Raw genomic sequence first — 20,338 nt, 5'->3', positions numbered from 1 at the left:
ACAGTCTCTGGGCGTACAGTCAGCTGAGCAGGAAAATATGCTGCAATTTAAGTGTCCAACTTCTGTTGTGTAGATCCAAACCCAAGAATTTGGGTGTCTGGAAACTCCTGGTTATGTAAATGCTGCTGTGTGGTGATGTTTTGTTTCCTTTTATTTGTAAACAGTAAAATTAATAAAATTGCCCGAGGTCCAGAGGAAACAAAGCCCATGTGGTTGCCTCTGACTGCTTGTGCCTCCCTTCCTACCTTCACTGAATTCAATGCCACCGGGCAGTTTCACACATTATAAAGTAGGGGAGAAAACTGAAGTTTTGGAAAAAACAATACCTGTAGGGTAGGGAGGGACACAGGTCAGTGCTCCCTTAGGTAAGTGGCAGGCAGAACTGGGATGTGATGGACAGTATTGCAGTTTTAGCAGCAATGAGCTGCTGGATTAGCATATGTAGCTCTGGACTCAGCAGCCCTGGCTCACACTTCTCTGTACCTGGAGGGTGAGTGAGAGGGCTCTGGTGGAGTGTCTGCTCATTGCAGCCAGGGAGGCAGGAGGGAACAAACAAGTCTTGGCCAACAGTGGCTGAGCACAAGCTGGCAGTGTGCCCAATTGGCCAAGAAAGCCAGTGGCATCCTGGCCTGGATCAGCAATAGTGTGGCCAGCAGGACCAGGACAGGGATTGTTCCACTGTGCTCGGCACTGGTGAGGCCACACCTCGAGTGCTGTGTCCAGTTCTGGGGTCCCCTCACTACAAGAAGGACATTGAGGTGCTGGAGCATGTCCAGAGAAGGGCAACAGAGCTGCTGAAGGGTCTGGAGCACAAGTCCCATGAGGAGACACCGAGGGAGCTGGGGATTTTCAGCTTGGAGAAGAGGTGGCTCAGGGGGGACCTTATCGTCCTGTACAACTACCTGAAGGGAGGTGGTGGTGAGGTGAGGGTGGATCACTTCTCCTAAGTAACAACTGACAAGACAAGAGGAAATGGTCTCACGTTTCACCGGGGAGGTTTGGATTGGGAAAAATATCCCTACTGAAAGGGCAGTCTGGCACTGGAACAAGCTGGCTGGGAATGGCTCAAAAGGTGTGTGGATGTGGTTTAGTGGTGAAAACAGTGACCCTGGGTGTACAGTGGGACTTGATAATCTTAGAAGCTATTTCCAACCATATTAATTCTATGATTCTATGGTATCTAGAGGTATCCAGGCTTACAGAGCTTCTTGTTCCATGTTTTTATTCTGCAGTAATCAAACTGCCTTTTTTTTTTTGAAAGATGGCAGAGTAATAATAAATTGCAGGTTAACTTTTCATGTCTAAATCCAGATGGAGTATCTAATTTTTTTTTTTCTTGTTGTGAGCAAATATAATGAGGTGAGAAAAATAATAGGGAAATAAGTTTAGGTGTCAGGAGAGGATTGAGTGGTATGTCTGGGGTTTGTGTCAACAATTAATTCACAACATACCATCTGCTAATCTGGTAGCTATTGTTTTGGTGGCATATGCCACACAGCTGATTTTGTTTGGAAACTATTGAGTAGAAAATCTGAGTGAAGCTGCTTTCATTTGTTTTCATATTTGTCTAATTGAAAGAAGCCAATACAAGGTTTTTGCAAGAGTTTGGTACGGTAATATAGGAGATGTTCTGCATACAGCTCCCAAACAATTTTTCCCCCCACATTTTGGAAGCCAAAAGAATTACAGCAGCAGAGAGAAAGCGCCCTCATTTATTGGCCATGTACCCCTTCCCAGCAGTTACACCACCCATGCAGATAAAACTTCTGATCCAAAGTCAGGCAGGGTCATGATAGATTTTTCCAGATTTTGGTAGGATGGGTTTATGCCAAAACACATTTGCAATATATTGTTGGCAGGGATTGTTAGGTTGCTGCTAGTTCTCTAGCACTTCCCATCTTATAAAGGACAGGTAGGTCCCAGGCATCACTGACAAGGGAAGATCCTACACTGGCTGAAGAGAATATAATCTCCATATGAAGAGCTGTGGGATAAGGCTTTGTGTGTAAAAAGAGAAGCAGAGAGCGATGTAGAAACGGGCTTAGGCTTTGATGTGAATGCTGCTACTTGGCATATGTTAAGCATGTGCCAACTAACCAGATTAACTGTGCAGCAAAGAAAAGCTTAGACTGCTTACTGTTTCTAGTTTTGCTTTATGACTGTGGGAACGTGTTGTATGTTATCTTTAATGTGAATATTATGTTGCTGTCATCTGACCCAAAGGATGTTGAAACATTCAATCCATTAAGTCTTATGAAGTCGTTTGGTATATTTTATAGGAGAGGCTTTATAAAAGCGTAGAATAGTAAACATCTGTGGCATTTCTGAGTCACCCATCCTCTTAATATCCGAGTATCTCTCCTGAAAAGAAATCACACAAAACGCCCTTCCTTTTCTAAACCTGAGCCTGTTACTGAGATTTATTTTCCTTTCAACTAAATTCCTTTGGGATCCTGCATTCAGTATTGTGCTTTGTGCCACAGCCATTCACAACCTCACAGCGATTTCTGCTTTTCTTGAGACTCACATGCCCTTATCACTTGAGCTGCAGAGGCCTCTGCAGCGAGCAGAGCGAGGCCGGTGCTGTGCCCCGCAGACATGGTTAGCATGCGACAGCCAGCCTGGTGTGCAGCACCGTGCCTCCTGCCCTGGCTGACTGACCCCACAGCTCCTGCTTATTTCAAGCACTGCACAAGAACAGAGCTTCACATTGTCTTCAGAATAAAGATAGGGTGCCTCAAGGTACTGATAAGCTTATCCTGGCTTTAGAGACACAGTTACAGAGCTGTTGTAGGCAGAAGAAATTATTTTTGCATCTACACCGGGACTTCAGCACTGGTATGACTTGTAGTGAGAGGGGCAACTACCACCACATTTGTTAGAGTTTTGATATGTGAATATGAAATTCACCTTTTAAAATTATTTTTAAATGTTTTAGGCACCATGAGTTTCACAATATTTAATTGGAGTTGACAACTGGGACTTTTTGTTTTGTTTTGTTTTGTGCTGAACAAATCTGGGGGAGAAAGGAAAGCAAAAATTAGTAATTAGAAGTACTTTTTCCCTCCTTGCTCAAAGCTAATGATGAGAGCAGTCATTGTTGCACTGAGGCATGTGAAATAGTATGGCCATATTAAGGACATAAATGCATAAGAAACAAACAGACCAGCTAGACAGGGGTGGCATTGAGGGTATTGAGGGTTTTTTGTGTGGTTGTTGCTCTGCTTATGTCAGTCTCAAGAGTCCTTATGCTGATTTTCAACAGCTTTTGCTCCTTTGTGTTGTTCCCATTGAAAGCAAGCTGTTTTCAGACAGCAGCATGCACTGTTTGGGACCCTACCACTGACAATCCCAAACAGTTTTAAGGCAATATGCATTTTAAAACCAAGACTCTTCTGTGTTTCATAACATTATTTGTATGTCTTCTATAATACTTGTTAGCCAGCCGTGTCTCTCTGAGACAAAACAAATCAGCCAGCCGTGCTTTCCAGCAAAGATTAAAGCAATTGTTATTCTTCAAACGCTGATCAGGCTTATAAATCTTTTTCAATTGAATTCAGTATGGAAGGAAAGAGGCACTTTGTTTGGTTCTACTTTCATTTTTGAGTGGGTAAATTAGTTCTGACTGGGAACAGAATATCAAAACTCAAAGCATCCCCTCTAGAAAGAAAAAGGTGATTTCTACTACAAAAGAAGAGCAGAGAAACATGTGTAGCACTACATTTTCTCACTACAACATACAAACAGATACCTTACAGTTACAGTGGGCTTTAAAGACAAATTTGAGCTAAGACTGCATCTCCAAAAAGGAAGGGCAAGGGGAGACCTTTTTGCACTTGTAACTGCTCTGGACATCTTTGCATGCAATGTCATAATTGCTCAGCCTTGGAAAATGCCAATTTTGTTCCCTGGTCCATTGCCAGAAAAGAAAAAATAATAAAGTGTAATTTTCAGTCTAATGTAAGCAGAGCAATGCAGTTGGGGGAGGCAGTTGGAAGTGGAGGCACAGACCAGGACTAACCTCTGCCTCTGACGCCCAATCAGTTTAAGGTGTGGGAACTTAAAATCCTTTCTAATGTAGGCACCTTTTCTAATCTCAGGCAGGGAACAGAGCTCCTAAGAAGACTACAGAGGGTAGGAATTTCACAGTTTCAACAGAACAAACTCTGTTGTAAGGGAATCTGACTCACAGTATTCTGGAACTCTTCAGATTTTCTGCACCTTACAGTTGTCTTTTTATATATTAATACTACCACACAGAATAATAGAATCATTAAGGTTAGAAAAGACTTCCAGATCATTGACCCTGAGAGGAGCTCTGCTGGTTAAGAGTATGGTGCTGATAACACTGTAGGGGCCATTTACTTAAGAGCTGGACTTGATGATCCTTGTGGTCCTTTCTGGTTTCTGTGATCTGTGAATCCGATGTTTCACTGAACACTGCCACCCCAATTAAACTATAGCACTAAGTGCCATGTCCAGTCATTTCTTTAATGCATCCAGGGAAGGAAGTGTTGATTGTTGATTGTTGAACCTTATAAAATTGGCTTCAGCCCATTGATCCAGCTTGTCCAGATCCCTGTGCAGATCCTTCCTGCCCTCAAGTAGAATGCATCAACACTCCCACTCAATTTCATCTACAACTTTACTGAGGGTGCATTCCATCCCCTTGTTCAAATCATTAATGAAGATATTGAACAGGGCTGGCCCTGATACTGGGCCACCTGGTCATAAAAGGAGATGATGTTGGTCAGGTAGGACCTGTCTTCCCTACCCCCAGACCCCCCTGGGTCTAATCCCCTTGTTCTTCTGTATGTGCTGCATGATGGCACTCAAGATGCTTGGTTCCATAACCTTCTCCAGCACTGAGATCAAGCTGACTGGCCTGTAGTTCCCTGGATCCCCCTTCCAGCCTTTCTTGTAGGTGAGTCACACTGGCCAACCTCCATCCCACTGAGACCTCCCTAGTTAGCCAGGGCTCAGGATAAATGATGGAGAGGAGCTTGGCCAGCTCTTCAGCTCCCTTGCTACCGTCGGATGAATTCCATCTGGTCCCACAGATGTGTGAGGGTCCAAATGGCTCAACAGTCCACCAGCTACTTCCTCTTGGTAGTGCAGGGGGTCTACTCTGCTCCCTGTCCCTGACTAGTAGCTCAGGAGGCTGGTTGCCCTGAGGATCACTGGTCTTTCTGTTGAAGACTGAAGCAAAGAAGGCATCAGGTACTACAGCCTTCTCCTCATCTTTAGTTACAGTGTTCCCTTCTGTAGCCAATAAGAGATTAATATTTTCCTTGGCCCTTTTTATGTTGTTAATGTATTTATAAAACCACTTTTTATTATCTTTCACAGCAGTGGCCAAATCAAATTCTAGCTGAGCTTTTGCCTTTCTTATTTTCACTCTTCATAACCTAATGACATCCTTGTGCACTTCCTGAGTTTCCTGCCCCTTCTTCCAAAGGTCATAAACTCTTTTTTTCCCTGAGTTTCAGTAAACGCTCCCTATTCAGTCAGGCTGATTTTCTTCCACAACAGCTCATCTTCCAGCACATGGCAATGGCCTGCTCCTGTACGTTTAAGATTTCCTTCTTAAAGTTTGTCCAGCCTTCATGGATCCCTTTGTTTTTAAGGGCTGTTTCCCAAGGGACTCTGTGAACCAGTGTGCTGAACAGACCCAAGTCCATGCTCTGGAAGTCCAAGGCAGAGGCTTTGCTGATCCCCCTTCCTTACTTCACCAATGACCAGAAATTATTATTTTGTGGTTGCTGTGCCCAGGATGGCCACCGACCACCACACCACACCAGCCCTTCTCTGCCAGCAAGCAGCAGGTCTAGCAGAGCACAGCCCCAGCAAGCTCCCTTACCAGCTGTGTCAGGGAATTACCTTCCACACACTCCAGGAACTCCCTAGTTCCTGCTCTCCGCCGTGATGAGCTGCCAGCAGATATCTGGAAAGCTTTGCATTACCTGCAGTCCAGCCCCAAGCTCTGGCACCTTTAGTCACCCTCTGAAGGCATCAGCTTCTCTGGGGACAGTACCAAGGTGCACGTTCAGGCACATGTGTAAGGCTGTGTGATAGTTTCCTCTCTGTAAAACTATCAAACATTCACATGTAATTCCCAGATAAAAGCCACAGTGAGTTTGAGCTAATTAAATTATACTATGAATAAATTAGAGTGTGAATAATTCATTTAAGAGGCAAGGAGTTCAGTCTTTCTGCATATTTTGTAATGTTACTCAGCGGAACAGCCACATCCCAGGTAAAATTGGCCACCAAAGCCCTGATATGAGATGCATGAGACAGGGCATAAACACTTATTCCTTTGCTTAGTTATTGAGAGTAAAGTTGTCGGCTTCCTGGTGGGGAGTGGTTCAGGCCAACATGGGTACTGATTAGCATGTACAGTAAACAAAATTAAGAAACCACAGGCTTCACTTGCTTGGGAAAACCACTGTATGTTAAAATCCTAAGAGAAAGGCTTTTCTGAGCATTTGTGTAATGTATTGTTGGGAGTCATGTGTGCCTAAAAGAATATGTGTGTTTTGTGGACAGCTGACCTGCCCAGGAGAACACAAAATGCAAATCTGATGTAAAATGTCAAAGAGCAAACAGTGTGAGTTAAGGCTCACAGCACACATCTTCAGGCTGTGCTGCTGTGAAAACAGAGTGCAGCATCTGAGCTGATGCCAGTGAGTGCTCAAAAGATGCAGATAAATCCTACAACTTCAAATAAATGCCAGTTTCCTCATATCTTTCTGATGATACAAGCTGCTTTATGGTTCTGGTTTGAGCTGTGTGCCAGCAGGGATGATCAGGTTACACTCATTTAGTTTGTATTACCTAGGAGATAAGCAGTTCCCATTTTCCAGGCATAAAATAGTAACTCCCTTTCTCAGAAATGAGCTGTTGATTGTTAATTCCACTAGAGAGCTGGGATCCAGCTGTAATCATTCACTGGGACACAGGTAAGTTAGATTTTCTTGTTATAAAATACAGTTTCACTGAATGAGAAGTTGATTTTCTAATATTAAATAGGATTGATAGTAGCCTCATGCAAGTGTCCCATCAGTCAACATAAACCATGGATATAATCTGCTTTTTGTTGCACTGTTGCAGTACTTCATAATATTACAGAGTTAAAATCTCTGTGATGTGGCCAGTGACAATTTATTGTCCAAGTGGAAATCTTTTGAATTTGTCAATTCTTTTTATTATTTTACAAGTTGGCTAAAGTGTGACAGTAGTAACAGTAGCCTGAATTGAGCAAATATTTATTTATGGTGAAGATCATTTGCTGTGGAGGGAGATTTTTGTTTACATCTGGAGAGCATGGTATAAATGGGTTATCTGTTTGGCACCAAGGGGATGAGAAATGAAGTTGTAGTTATGTAGATGAGATAGGAATATCATGGCTTTAAAAAATTAAGTAATTTTGGCTAATTCTGAGCTTAATTTTTTAAAAATACATCATTGACCAAGTAACAAAGAAAACAGTGAACTGTTTTAGTGCCCTCTCAAAACCCATTCATTGCTGCAGAGAAGAGACCACAGCAATTAGCAGCTGGCAAAGCATCACACTCAGCAGCTGCTGGTTTTTTAAGTGATGTTTGTGGTTTCCCTAAATACAAAACAAGATGGGATTTTGCCATAGTTTAGAAATTGTATTTTCAGGAAAGTGAATGTTTGGCAACTAAGATCCTGAAGCAGAGGAAAAAAAGGAGGTTTGTCCCAAGCCACTGCAGAAACCCATGTGAAAGTCAGATGTAAAAGCCAAATCAACCAGCTCCAGTGTTGTGCTAAATGACCAGCTGAGCCCTCTTCCATCCAGTGTTTCCTTTTCCTTCCTGTAGATGGTGGACAAATAAATATCTAGGCTAATGTCTTTACATACCACGTGTCTATTTTAAGCCCTATTTATTTCTGCTTTTAATATCACAGTAGTTAGAGGTTTATCTCCCAGTGGACCAAAGAGCTTATTTCTTGCTCCAAGGAGTTAAAAGTTAATAACAGGCATGGAACAGTGAGAGGTTAGAATCAGCAAGCTAAGGCAGGTGAAAGCAAGGGACTGGGCTATGAGAGATCATGGTTCTTTTCTTAGCTCTGCCTCTGATGTGCTGAGTGGTGCTGGATAAACCACATCTGCCCCCTGACAGCACATGTTTTCTCTGTCTAGATTGACAGTGTTTGTAGGAGAGGATGCCCTTTCCCCATTACACGTTAATGAAGAGTTCATATCAATGAGTCTCATTCTAAAGCATCTACAGTGTCTACTCTTTTTCTGTGCATGACAGAAGAGCAAGCTATTGCCAGTATGTTTACCTCTGCCATTTGGGGGCCTCTCATTCCTCTGGAAGCACCTGAAGGCTGTAATAGGTGGGAAAATTTTGGCTCACATCAGCCTTAGAACCGTAGGCTTTGCTGCACTACCAACCACTAGCAGTGGTCATGGCAGAAGTGGCCAGGACACAGACCCAGGAGGGTTGTGTTTGCTCAGGGGTTGTCAGGTTCTACCTGGCTAGTTTTTGAAGAGCCTTAAAAATGAGTGTCACTATTACATTAATGTTATGGCTTTACTTATTTTATAAAAAGAGGTGAGTTGTCTGAAGAAGGCAAAGTTAATTTTTATGTCTTCTGTTTTCTCTTGCTGACTCTCTCATAAGGACCTGAAGATTACTGTGGCACTCTCACCGTTGAACAAGAACCAAAGTCACTGCAAGGTTAGTGACTTGTAGCAAGAGTTTTTCAGCTCCTATTGCAGATGTGCAGCAGTTTGCACAGCTGGTGCATGTGCAGCTTGGTAATGTGACTTTGAATCAAGTGATGCTGTTCCTTGGTGTTCCCAGGAGGATTCCTGATCCCTCCTCTTTTCTGGCAGAGCACTGAGTCATGAGAGCAGCATGCTGAGGGGGCTAGTGGAGCTTCCATCAACTTAAGAGTAGACTGAACTGCCAGGAACAGTTACTGCCCAGCTAAGCCTTTTTAGGACCAGAGAACAAAGCAAATCAGTGTTTCTCAGCCTGTGGACCTCACACCTCTGGTAGTCAGTAGGCAGTCCATGAAACAGGCTCAGCAACCATAAAATGGATGTATGCCTCCTTATATCAACAAACAGAAAGATAAGGGCAAAATGCACTTACTAAATGAACACCTGAAGATAAGCTTCATTATTTGTTTGGTTGTTTATGGAAACCATTGTGCCAGTACTTGTTTTTTCTTTTCCTCATAACACTGGGAGAATCCTTGGTGTTTGGGGAAAGAAAAAAAAAAGTGCTGTGATGATGTTTTGATTGAAGTGTAAAAAATAAAGGAGAGAATGGACTCTAAAGACTGTTACCAGCTCTGCTTTTTTATGGTCCTGTATCCTCTGTGATTTCTACTTCTGCTCTCTTCTTTATCATGTTTTGTCACTATTTATGGTTCTCTTTCTTCCTGTTATTAAAAAAAATTAGATAAATAAATCAAGATAAGTTGTAGGTGCAGCAAATACTCCCCAGCAATGTTTACATCAGAAAAAGGAGCTCTTCCATCTCTCAAACTGTGAGGATAATTTAGCTTGCTTGTACAGAACTGATAGATCCACTGTTCAGAGGCTTGTGTTCTTTCTCTTATTTCTCACTGTTCCATCTCCATTTCCCAAAATACTGTGCCTTCTTCCTGTAATTTGCCAGCTCTTTGAGTTCCAAGTTGCCTGCCCTTTGTGCCTCTAACACTTAGGATGCTTCCCCACTTCCTCTCCAATTATTCAGTTCTTGCATTTTCTTACTTTCCTGTCACTGCCTTCTGCTTGCCATTTTCCTCCACACAAAAATACCTTTTCTGCTTTTAAAATAATTAAATTAGCAGAGCTGATTGAAATCTAGGTGAAGTAATACTCTGAGCACTGTGCTTTTCAATTGATGCATTACTCAATGCACATTAGCCAACCTCCTGTAGGCATCAGTGAATGACAGAAATTAATATTTGATGAATATGTTCAACAACAATAGCATCATTCAAACACTTTACTCAATAAAGTACATTCAGCACACTCAGAAGTTAATGGTGCATTCAGGTTACTCTGTTTGCTCGCCAGAACATGTGCCCAACCCCAAGAGGGAAAATCAAGTCACTGATAAATGTGATAGAAATGGGGTGGGAAGCCTCTTCTGGTCATTTGTGCCTCTCATGAGCAGTACAAAGTGTATGTGTATGTTGGTGGGGGTGTTTAAATCCCATATAGGGAATAAAGGATGTATGTGATGAGGAGGAGAGATTATTTGCTCTATTTCTTGACTGGCAGATTTGTTTACATGCTTATCACTCGCACTTCGCTAGAAATGAGAAAAACAAATCAACATATTTCTAATCTTCAGCTTTGCTTCAAACTGGGGTGTGCATGTGTGTATTGAGCAGAGGGTTGAAGTAAGTCTAACCACAAATCCCTGCTTCTCACTTCTTGCTCCATTTAATGTTTCCTTGAGTACTTGGTGCAAATAACCTATCTTCTACTGCTTAACTCTCTCTAATGCCTCCTTGGTAATTTCCAGTAGATGCCAAATCTGTTTTGTGGTCTTTGTTTCCACAGTGCCAAGGAGATCCCCCTTTAAAACTTTTGTAACTTTTTAAAAACTTTGAGTAATTTCATTTTTAGCTTCTGCATTGGACATTACCCTGACACAAGTTGATGTCATCTACATTTCCCACAATCTACTCAATTTCTTTAGCTAGCTTCCCTTTGTTTCTTTCTGCACAAAAAGAACCCAAGGCTTAAATCTCTCCTTGGCTGCAAGAATTTGGATCACGCTTTTCCTCTCTTGTCCTTACATTAGCCAGAATATAATTTTGCTAAAGCATCATGCCCCAACACTACTCAGTGTCTGCTGCCATGTGTACTGCCACAAAATACCACTGCCATATTTTTCCTACTGCCCAGCTATGTGCTCACTAGATGATTTTTCTTTTTTCATTGTCTGAATCCTCACCTTGCTCTGAATTTCATACAGCCCACTTAATGTCTCTTCTCTAGCTGAGCTAACTTGACCCCTTATCAGTCTTGTGCCTGTGCTGTCCCATAAATCAATTTTCTCTTGTTTACCTGTTGAGTAACTCCTTGTCTTTGAAGTCCATTTTCTTTTTTCGCCCATTCCGTATGTTCTTTGCAATGCTTCAGTGAATTAATTGTATTTTCAAAGGATGCAAAAGCATCAGTTAACATCCACATCTATAGCAACAGTGGTCATAAAGCAAACATAACCTTTTCAAAGCACACTTGCAGCTCCTTTGAACAGGGGAGCTGTGCTAGTTACAAACAATACTACAAAAGAGGCCCTGTAGCCGTTTAGGTTTGAAGCTGAACGTTGTTTTCTACAGCCATTTCTCATTATCAAGTTAAGGCTGCAACTGGAAAAAATATAACCAAAGTTCTGCAGACCCCTGGCTGCAGAAGCGCTGTGGGCCACAAGACCTGCCCTGCAGTCTTTCAATAAATTTTCATTTCTCTTCAACAGAGCACACTGACCAGGAACCACTTTCAGTTCTGTGGAATCCCTGATGCCTCATTACTAAACATCTTGGTAACAGAATGTGTTACTCTCTTGCAAATTAGCTTTGCAGGAATTTTATCCATCCAATCTTCTGTCTGGCTGGATTTACCCCTTGCTCAGGATCTGTTGACTTTAGTAAAATTCTTGATCCCTGTTTCCTTCGGTCAGGACTTCTTATTCTCCTTTATATTGCTCTTCTCAATGTGAGATTGGCAAAGAAAGTGTAAAGTCGATCTTTTCTAATCCCTCTTGCTGCTCAGTTAAGGAAGTAGCAGCTCAGCTTTGGGAAAAAGAGACCTCAAGGTAAATGTCTCAATCTCTATTTAGGTATAACCATGGCCTGATATCCACCAGTGTTGGTTCCCACTGACTTTTGTGCCTTGCTGGTGACCCAGCATCTCTTCCATTTCTGTTCAGCGGGAGGCTCAGAACTGGTGTAACTCCAACCATGGATTGATAGGTGAAATCAGGCATTTCACATCAGAAAGGGATGGTGCAGGGTGGTGTTGTACATGGTATATAGATGGTGTTATAGTTGTCATCAGCAAAAGCCCCCTTGCAGCCACACTTGTTTTCCATGGAATAACAAAATTCAGAATTCCCTCCAACAGTCCTTGTGCACATCTTAAAGACTTAGAAGAGGCCTCTTGAGGTTTTCCTTCAAATCTCCAGAGGACAGCTCATCCACAAGATGCACATGCACATGCTAACATTTCCCAGTGAATGCTTTGTTTCCTTGCCTGTGATTTATTACATAGTGGTGTGCTCATATTTGCTGTTTGGCTCCTTTGAGACTGTTGTGACTGTGTGTTGCTTATTTAGAAAGCATTAAAGCCTTGAAGCTCATGTCTTCAAAAGTTTGTTTTAAACTTCTGCTTGAACTCTGTGGAAGAGAGGAATAGCTCTTTAATGAAAAAGTAACCACTCTGCCAAACATATTTAAAAGCATAGGAGCATATGTCTGAAAGGATATAAGCTGGTATTTCACTGTTATCTTTTTTATCTGCAGCATAAAGGAGTAGCTTGGTAACCATTCTTGGCAGTAGAAATAAGGAATATATTAATTTCTGCAGCTGTCCCTCAGCTCCTCAAGCCAGTGCTCAGCTCTAGTGGTAGCAATGCAGGAATATCCAAATACCTTGCTTTCCTGCAGAAGCCTGACCATAGGCAGATGTCATGAAGGGCTGCAGAACTGAGGGACAGCAAAAGAAACACTGAGCTTTCCATCTGTGTTGTGCCTTACAGAATCACAGAATCATTTAAGTCAAAAAGGACCTCCAAGACTGAGTCCAACCTTTGATCAATGCCCACCTCATCAACTAGACCATGGCACTAAATGCCTCCTCCAGTTGTTTCTAGAACACCTTTAAGGGATGGTGACCCCACCACCTCCCTGGGCAGCCCATTCCAATGCCTGAATACCTTTTCCATGAAGCTTTGTGATGCTGTGGCCTGATTACTACTCAAACTTGCCCGCAGATGAACTTGTTCATTCCATCAGCAGTACCTGCAGCTACAGCAGGCCAGTGGGATTTGTGTGTGCCTCTGCAGCCACAGAGGGGCACATTTTCTCTCCTGTTAGGCAGAATTTACAGGAGCAGAAGATGGAATGAGGACATTAAATGACATAACACACAGAAACTTCTGATTTCCCTCCTCACCTCATGTCTCCCAGCTACTCTGTGTGCTGGGAATACCTCTACTTTTTGTTCTTACAAAAAAAGGAGCTTGATACCCCCAAGGATTCAGTCAGATGGGGGCTGGGATGGGGAGTCCAGGTGCAAAGGTGGACTCCCTTTGAGGAGATGGGGCCAGGTGCAAAGGTGACTGTATATTCTTGGTGGATACTTCAGGTCTTCTTTTGACACTGATGAATCTCCCTGCCAGTGGCTCCTTAGGCAGCTCTTCCAAAAGAAGTGTTCTAGAGTTAGGACAGGGAAAGACTTGTGCAGATAACAAACTGTAACACACACACACACACACGCAAAATATGCACACATATTTTGGAGTAATGATAAGAAATGCAACAAAAAAAAATCCAATGAAGCAGGAAAATATTTAAAATATTGCACAAGTTTACCCAAAAGTTAGACCACAGACAAAAAACAATCAATTTGCATTTTTGTAGTCAACTTAGTATGGGACACTTGGTTCCTATGCATAAATTTGAAAGTGAAATCTGACTTGATTGTGTGTAGTATTTGCATAACTGACAGGGCTAAGCTGAGTGTAATTCAGTGGTAGTGTCAGCCTGAACTTGCAGAGAAAGCCCTACCTGACAGTCAAGAGACCCTCAGGGAGAACAGGCACATTTCTTACAGAGGACAGCTTAACACAATGATTAGACTTCAGCCTAATTGACAAAATGTATTTTAACAGCAAATAAATTTTGTTCAATAGCCTCAGAATGTATCAGAATTATTAAATTATCAGAAATAAGAACAGCTTGTTGTTCTTATTTAAATGCTTAATAATATTAAATTACTTCTAAATGCTTAATAATTTTAAATTGTTTCAGCTACTGGTTATATTTCATGTTGCATGAATGTCCCATTTGTCTTCACTCAAGAGGATGCATCTCTCTGATCTTGTGTTTCTTTGATACAGCATTTCCATCTTTCCTTGATGAGAAAAATGAGCTGGGCATTCCTACGTGATCTGCTGAGTGGAGTGAATAAATACTCAACAGGAATTGGAAGAATTTGGGTAGCTGTTGTGTTCCTGTTCCGCTTACTGGTTTATGTTGCTGCTGCAGAAAACATCTGGAAACATGAACATGATGAATTTGAGTGCAATATCAAGCAGCCTGGTTGTGAAAATGTCTGCTTTGACCATTTTTTCCCTGTCTCTCACATCAGATTTTGGGCTTTGCAATTAATCATGGTCTCCACCCCTTCACTCTTGGTTGTCTTTCATGTTGCTTACAGAGAGAACAGAGAGAAACACCACAACCAGAAACTTTACAAAAATCGAGGAAAGATAGATGGTGGATTGCTGTGCACTTACCTAATCAGCCTCATTTTAAAAACAGGACTTGAAATATTTTTTCTTGTTCTGTTCTATAAATTGTACAATGGATTCAAAATACCACGTCTTGTGAAATGTGACATAAAACCATGTCCCAATACTGTAGACTGTTATATTTCCAAACCCACAGAGAAGATGATTTTCCTCTATTTTCTGGTGGCAACTTCATGCCTGTGCATTGTATTAAATCTAAGTGAACTGAGTTATCTGATGTTCAAATACTCCATAAAATGTTATCTGAAGAGACACGCGAAGAACCAGCAAGGCTCAAAAAGCAATTGCTGTGAATCAGAACTCATCAGGCACAACAGAGCAGCAGCTGCAGGACGACTCCACAACAGCTCATCATCTTTGCCTCTGAATATGCAAGATGAGCATGAAAAACATTCCCCGCTGACTTGAAAGAAGGCTGGAGACCACCCTCCCATTACACAAGCTGTTTTTGACAAATTGCTTTTCCAATCAGTGCTTTGCAGAACTATCCCTTGAAAGGATAGTTACATAGGAAATGCTGTTTCTCTGTTAGTTCCCCATTACTTGAGCTGATAAATTCAGTTACATTATGTATGTCGTACATAGAATCATTGAGACCTTTTCATGTTGAAAAAAAAATGTAGAAGTTCTGAGAATTCCATGAAGCTTTAATATAAACAGAGATGCTTATGATAAATCATGCTGAAACAATTGCTCAAACAGTTGTGTACTGAATATTACACAGAATTGCTTTGGTACAAGAAAAAATGGGCTTTTTATATGCAGAGATAGGAAGAACCTGGGACTTATTAAGATGAACAGCAAGGGGTGTACAAGATTTATCAGGTGGGTGGATCAGACCTGGTAACTGCTGGAATGGCAATAGGAAAGTGCTGGCATAGTGATTGCTGTGCCTTGAAGTAAGCTGGATAGTCACTAGTCCATTCCATTGTACTATGAAACATCTCAAAAAAGGAAGAACCAAGAAGAGGTAGACACATCTAGTTTAGCCCATGTGATAAAGACAGATTTGGTTATTTAGCTGTTTGTGGAGCACTTCCTTCTGGAATTGAGCCTTTATAGCTATTAGGGTATTAATAATCAAAAAACATCCTTTAAGAAAGGCACTTGCTCAAACTCGTGCAAGCAGCATGTGCCAGGGTTAACTCCTGGTTACCTGCACCAAGCAGCTCCCATTTCATTAGATTTGTCTTCTGCTCTGCAGTAGTGACATTTAAGTGAACAGATCATTCCTACCTGGGATCTGAATAGAGAAATGCAGACCACACAGTACAGCACAACAGCAGCCAGTAGCCCCTAGTATTAATTAGCCTAGAATCTGATCCCTTTATTAAGGCTGAAAATATGCTACTCCTTCAGTAGATTTCTCTGCTGCAGAAGAACACATGAAATCTAAAAATGTGAAGAGCCCCAGTTGAAACAAAGTAAAAAAGAATCACCTGTTCCCTCCCCCAAATTCCAAAGAATCTCATAAACACCACACACCACTGCTCTTTGTCATCTGTGTTGTTTGGGCTAACAGGAAAGGGACAGAAATCAGCTAAGACATGTCTTCTGTTGAACCTAGGCTTCTAAGACAATGGAAAGTATCACCTTAAAAACTTCCTTCAGGGTAGTGTTCTTTCTGTTGCTGGCATGAAAGACCTATGGACATACATCTAGTACTGAGCATGATCAAAATGCAGTTTAGAGAAAAACACCAACTGAAGTGGAGCTGCCTGAATGCTGAACTAATTTTATTGTTTGTGCCAAGATAAGGAGGAAGAAACCGTGGCAAAAGCAGGCTAACTATTTTTTTTTCTCTGAGGCCCCCTCTGGCCCCATGGTTACAAAGCATTACATTTAATGAGTAGCAGTTACAAAGCAAAATTCAGCAACTAATGAACAAGCTATGCACTTTTGATGGTGATTTCCAAGGTAGGGTTTGTTCTTTGTTTGGGTTTTTTATTTCTTCCCCTAAAATAAACCTACTTTTGTAAAATATGGGAAGACATTTGCTGCTGCTGAAATTAGCAGCAACAGCAGTCCCTCAGATACCAGCTTGTGGCAAGCTTTAAGTTAGTTTTAAATCTTGATTGGTGCTGAATCAGTCCTATATAGAGACAGGCTGCTTTATACAATTCAGAACATTTTCTTTTAAACCTCTACATACACAGAAAATGCAGTTAGGAAGTCTTTTGCAGCTCCTGGACAAAACTCACCAAAGAATGTCTGAAGCAAAACCGCCCATGAACCCTGTGAAACTGCAAGTGCCGCAGCCTAAGTAACTGAGAACAAACCCCAAAATTATCTTGGCCCATCTGGACCCCCATGCACCATTTTATTAAGACAAGGGCAATGCTATAAATTAAAAAAAATGTTTCTGAAATATCTGGGTTTTAATAACTGCGGACAGATTTTTAAGAGCACATTAATGAAAAAAATATTTATTCATTGTTTTAAGGTAAGGTTTATTTGATAGAAAATGAAGAGAAGCAAACACAGTTTAGCCAACACAGGTTTCTGATAAAATTAGTGCATTAGCAGCTCTCTAATAAAAAAGTATATTAAGTCAGGGCTTGAAGGGGTTTAGAGACCACCTAAAGCTCTGTGGTTAGAGATTACCACTTAGACCAAAAATTTTCCCATCAAACAAGAACTCTAATTCTTTGGAATGGATATTCAAGGTTTTATTTTTAGTTCTCTCTTCCAACAGCCAAGAAATTATAAATAAATTCCAAAATCAACATTTCGAGTCTTGGAGGATACTTCAGATTTGATAAAGCCAGTACCTTACATGAGAAATATTTAGAAAAATTATTATGGACCAACTCCACACAACCCGCCTCACTCACAGCAAATTGCCAAGTAGCCTTCACATTATCTGCTGCAAAATTTGAGTGCTTGACATGGCTACAAATGAAAAGGAAATGAGCATCACTTAACCTGAGAGAACAGAAACCAATTCATCTGCTTTCTGAACTCTTGCTCTTGGCAACCATTTGATTTTACTGGCTCCTTCCCTTTTCCCACTTTTATATGCCTTTGTTCTCCAGTTTAAGTTTTGCTCATCCATGCACCCCTGAAGGCATTTGCTGTTACATTTTTGGTTCAAATGAGTTTACAGGTTTGGTCCCTAAACTTCTGAATCACTCAGACTAACATTCTAAAAAACTGAACTCAAGTGCTATGTTCCACAAGGATATAAGCAATTGATAGGAAGCTGATCTGAGCCCATACTGTAATGGAGAAATAACATAATCACTGCATGCGCATTCATACAAAAATATTTACCTCGTTAGTATTTCAAAACATCCCTGCAAACATCAAAAGATCCATGTCTTACATAGACTCTCATTTTCCTTAAAATCCAAGTAAGCTTCTTGCCTTGGGACAGAAAGGTTTGAAAAAAAGACACACACAAAATATTTCCCTATTTGCTGATAGTTTTTCTGCTCTACTCCCTTCTCCAGTACCAGTGGCCCCGTTTCCTATCCCTTTCCCTATCCCTTGTATCATCTCCATACCAAGTCTCCAGACAGGGCTGAGCAGTGCATGAGCAGGAGCTTCTACAACGTGGGGACCTAACCCCCAGCACAGCCTGCCCCAGTCCCTCTCTCCCCTGCACACAGGTGGGGGCCCCAACCGATTCTTTGGCACAGAAACTAATTGCAACAATCAGCCAACTACTTGCCCCTCACCTGACCCAACTGATTCCAGTGTTGTTTGTACAAGCATTGCTCACTTACTATCCAGCATCCTAGACCAAATGTCCCAGCATAATGCTCTAGAACCCACAGTCCCCCCATCCTGCTGAGAAGGACCACCCTGAAATATGTGGGGACAAACCCACTACTCTTATTTACACTGAATTAGGGCTCAGGTAATAGCACATTTCTTTATAAACATAGTTGAGTACCAGAGAGAGACTGACTGTCAGTTTAAAGGTGTCTTTTGATCACAAACAGTCCACGCTCTGCATTCAGACAGACCCCTCAATTTGGTTGCTTCTCCATCAGCAACACCTGCTGCTTTAGTCAGCACATTCCTGATGGCAACAAGGGGCTTCAAAGAAAGCATCTTTGCTTGAATGCTCCACAGGTAATGGGTGACAATTCTAGAAGGCAGAGACATAGAGGAAGGAGAAAGACAAAGCAGAAGGCAGAGAAGGACTGGGCAGTGGGGCTGAGAGCACCTCTGGGGCACCCTAAAGCAGCTGAAGTGCTGCTGGTACATCTGGCTCGGCCACCCCGAGCCCCATCCCACCCAGCAGCCCCAAGGCAGGGGGGTGGCTTCAGGCCCCAGAGAAGCTGCCCATGCAGGTGTGCTACAACTGCTAGGGTGGGAGGTTTTCTGTATCACCCAAGGTAAAACATCCAAATGCAAACACCAAATTTATTTCCTTGGGAGTTTCTGTAGGTGGCTTTACAAACCAGAGTGCTCTCTGCAGTCTCTGACATTTTAAATCAGATCCTGCCTTTGGTACCCCATTTTAAGTTCAAAATACTCCTGTTTGTTTTTAAAAAAGGAAGCAACAAACCCCATACTAGCTTACCTGTTGAATAGGCTGTCAGTGACCACCTAAAAGGGAGTGTGCCATGGAATATACTAACTATATGGGTACAGCATCTGCTTTAATTGGATTGATTGGGATGAGACAATATTAAATATTTTATTCTCAGAAATCCAGATCCAAATCAGAAATTGCTTCCTGGATATTTATGGCATTGGATTTTTTTTAATCCTTTTTTTTTTTTTTTAAATAGCATTCTAGTATAACACTGTGTAGCTAAATAGTTGTATGCTATTCTCAGTCCAAGAACTGCAAATGATACAGTATCAATCATTAGGAATGTTTAAACTATTCAACTTAGACAACACAAACATTCTTCTAAAGACTAACAGTTGCGAGGTCTGTTGACAGTGACTGAAGTGGTTAGGTACAGCTGAAAACAAGAGAATTCAGGTGAGCTTTGAGGATCCTCTCCAGAGGATCTCTGCCCTCTTCTCCCCTGCAGAAGTTCCCTGTACAATCACCGTGGCTGGTATCCAACAGCAGCTCCATCCAGGGGGACCAGCAGCCTCTGGCAGGTAGAAAATGGCACTGTGTACTTGTAATGATTTTAATGATCGCTCTTAGAGTCAAAATGCAAGGGTTTGTTTTGGTTTTATCATTCTCAGACTGCACCTTTGATTTACTAACGTGGCATAATAAGTTGGGTCACTTGGGAGGGATGGAAAGTGAGAGGTGCTGATGGGCTCTGCTCAAATGGAAGCACGGGCTTTCTGCGAAGGTAAGCGATTTAGCACCATGTAGCAAACCAAGGGCTGCGCCCGAGGCCAAATGCTGTTGCTGTTCACACATAATCCTCACTCTCGCAACAAGTCACTTCATTTGGTTGTAGGAAGGTGCCCTCTGCACTGATATTCAGGAAAACTGTCAGAGAGTCCAGGTGAATAGCTTAAGACCAGTCAAATCTAGCATTTAATGCAAAAGCTTCACACAGCAAGACAAGTTTATAGAAAAAAAAAATCAAGCCAATCTCACCCAAGATAAAGACTGTTTTATATTACTGAAGGTAGGTCACATCCAGTAACGATAATAATCCAAGAGAAGTTTTTGGTACCACACAATCCAGCTGGCTGAGTCAGCCATGAGCACGCACGAAAACCAACACTGAAGATTCCTGGGTACGGACAGCTCCCACCAATGCACTCACACTTTTGGTTACTCAACAAATGGGACACCTGTCATTTCAGTTAGCAGCATAGAGAGGAATTGCTCCAATCCCGGGCACTACACGCAGCACCGCTTCTGA

At 41.9% G+C, this 20,338-nt stretch overlaps 1 protein-coding gene across 3 annotated transcripts; it reads left to right on the top strand.

The window, feature by feature from the left end:
• The first annotated feature begins 817 nt into the window (after positions 1-817).
• Positions 818-17,919, top strand: GJB7 (gap junction protein beta 7). Of its 3 annotated transcripts, none has more exons than XM_064412606.1 (3): positions 818-1,072; positions 8,658-8,714; positions 14,127-17,919. In XM_064412606.1, exons 1-3 carry the CDS (start codon positions 1,061-1,063, stop codon positions 14,946-14,948), a joined length of 891 nt encoding a protein of 296 aa, XP_064268676.1. In that variant the 5' UTR covers positions 818-1,060; the 3' UTR covers positions 14,949-17,919. The 3 variants fall into 3 exon arrangements, with proteins under 3 accessions (XP_064268676.1, XP_064268677.1, XP_064268675.1); XM_064412607.1 differs by lacking the exon at positions 818-1,072 and adding an exon at positions 5,728-6,962; XM_064412605.1 differs by lacking the exons at positions 818-1,072; positions 8,658-8,714 and adding an exon at positions 12,983-13,342.
• The last annotated feature ends 2,419 nt before the right edge of the window (positions 17,920-20,338 follow it).

Source organism: Passer domesticus, chromosome 3, assembly GCF_036417665.1.
Source record: "Passer domesticus isolate bPasDom1 chromosome 3, bPasDom1.hap1, whole genome shotgun sequence".
Classification (NCBI taxonomy): domain Eukaryota; kingdom Metazoa; phylum Chordata; class Aves; order Passeriformes; family Passeridae; genus Passer; species Passer domesticus.
The sequence above is the reverse complement of the archived record's forward strand: the minus strand, read 5'-3'. Positions and strand labels throughout refer to the sequence as shown.